Source organism: Anneissia japonica, unplaced genomic scaffold, assembly GCF_011630105.1.
Source record: "Anneissia japonica isolate Jap-2015-1 unplaced genomic scaffold, ASM1163010v1 scaffold496_len188431_cov159, whole genome shotgun sequence".
Lineage (NCBI taxonomy): Eukaryota > Metazoa > Echinodermata > Crinoidea > Comatulida > Comatulidae > Anneissia > Anneissia japonica.
In genome coordinates this window covers 66,701-68,454 of record NW_022710991.1, presented here as the reverse complement: position 1 = coordinate 68,454, position 1,754 = coordinate 66,701, and the positions used below count along the sequence as shown (strand labels likewise).

General features: G+C 40.4%; 1 protein-coding gene across 1 annotated transcript; it reads left to right on the top strand.

The window, feature by feature from the left end:
• Positions 1 to 570: 570 nt before the first annotated feature.
• Positions 571 to 993, top strand: LOC117107205. The gene has a single exon (XM_033248811.1). It carries the CDS (start codon positions 571 to 573, stop codon positions 991 to 993), a length of 423 nt encoding a protein of 140 aa, XP_033104702.1.
• Positions 994 to 1,754: the final 761 nt, after the last annotated feature.

Genomic DNA, 1,754 nt, shown 5'->3' with positions numbered 1-1,754 from the left:
TTGTTTATACATATTGAATAAAAGCGAGAGTAAAGGGTCATCATCTGCATGTCCACCACTTCTAGTTGTATGCTGGTAAAAGAAGCGGTTATGGTCGTAGTTGGCATGTTCTCCTACTTCAGATTGGAATCAAATCAGATCAAATCAAATCAAATTTGGTGGTTGCACAACCACTTGCTCCACCAGTAGTAGCACCTACAGTAACTTCTGCAGTCAGCCTGAAACTGCCTCCTTACTGGGCACATGACCCCACCTTGTGGTTTACACAGGTGGAGGCACAATTCACCACAAGGGGGATCACAGTCGACGCTACTAAATATGCCTATTTAGTAGGCTCATTACAACCTGAGATTGCACGGGAAGTACGGGAAGTGCGTGACTTACTGCTCAATCCACCAAACGGTGATCGGTATGCCCTCCTCAAAGAGGCGCTAATACGACACATCAGATTCTGATCAAAAACGCCTTCGCCAACTCCTCACTGCGGAAGAGTTAGGCGATCGCAAGCCTTCACAGCTATATCGCCGTATGCTGCAATTGCTAGGGGATCGACAGCTTGAACCCTCCATAATGAAGGAATTGTTTTTGAGTCGTCTTCCTTCCAGCGCCCAACTTGTGTTAGCATCAACTAAAGATGAGTTGGACATGCAAAATTTGACAACACTTGCAGACAGAATCCTGGAAGTCTCTACAACTGCTCCATCTTCTTCTAATTTATTATCTATTACAGAGGAGACAGCTAAATCCAGCGATTTACATGAATTGAAACAGCAAATTCAACACCTTTCATGTAAACTGGAGGAAATGCAAACGCATATTCGGGGCAGAAGTGAAAGTCGAGGGCGACAACAGCATTTTCGACGGCAATCCCGTTCACCATCACGCGATAAACATGTGAAGGATGATGTTTGCTGGTACCACAGAACATTCGGTAAACATGCTCGCAAATGCAACCAGCCTTGCTCGTCGGGAAATGCCAACGCCAACAACTGAGAGCGGTGAATGTTGCTGGCCATAATGTAAGTCGCCTTTTCTTTGTCACAAATAAGTTCACAAAACAACGCTTCCTCATTGACACTGGGGCAGAAATCAGCGTTGTTCCTGCTACTTCTAACGACCGCAAAAATAGGCGACAAGAATTTCAGCTTACTGCAGCTAAACAATTCTACTATTGCCACTTATGGACAACGATCTATCACATTAGATCTTGGAAACAGCAATATTGAATTTGTATATAGGCCTATAATCTTTTATATTTCACTTGTAAACTTACTCTATATATTATACTGTATTCAGCATTTAAGGTCAATCAAAGGACAACAACCTGTTTTCCTCATGGAAATAAGATTACACACAAGTCAGGAATGTGCCAGGATGACTTATCCTACTTCTCTAAACTTAAACAATGACATCATGTATTTATCCTTAATTCCTATTGGTTAGTCATTACCTCATCTTCGGTATATTCCCAAATATGGTAGGATGCTACCCCAATATAACAGAGTATTCCTACTGCTATTTACCACACACTTTCAAATTGTTCTTATACGGATTACTACCTCAACTTTACTTTGCAATATTTTGTTTTATTTTCTTCATCGATAGCCAAGTGTTTTTATAGCTTACATTAAGCATTTTTCACTTGAAATAAATTTTATCTACGGTATACAAGTTAGTTTGTTGTATTCTTTCCGTTGCGCCATACAACTACTAAAAATCTATATTTGGAAATTATTTATTTGTTTTAAGTGGAG

Bases quoted from the DNA above. Each gene is read 5' to 3' on its own strand.
- LOC117107205 (XM_033248811.1), top strand. From the start codon at position 571: ATGAAGGAATTGTTTTTGAGTCGTCTTCCTTCCAGCGCCCAACTTGTG.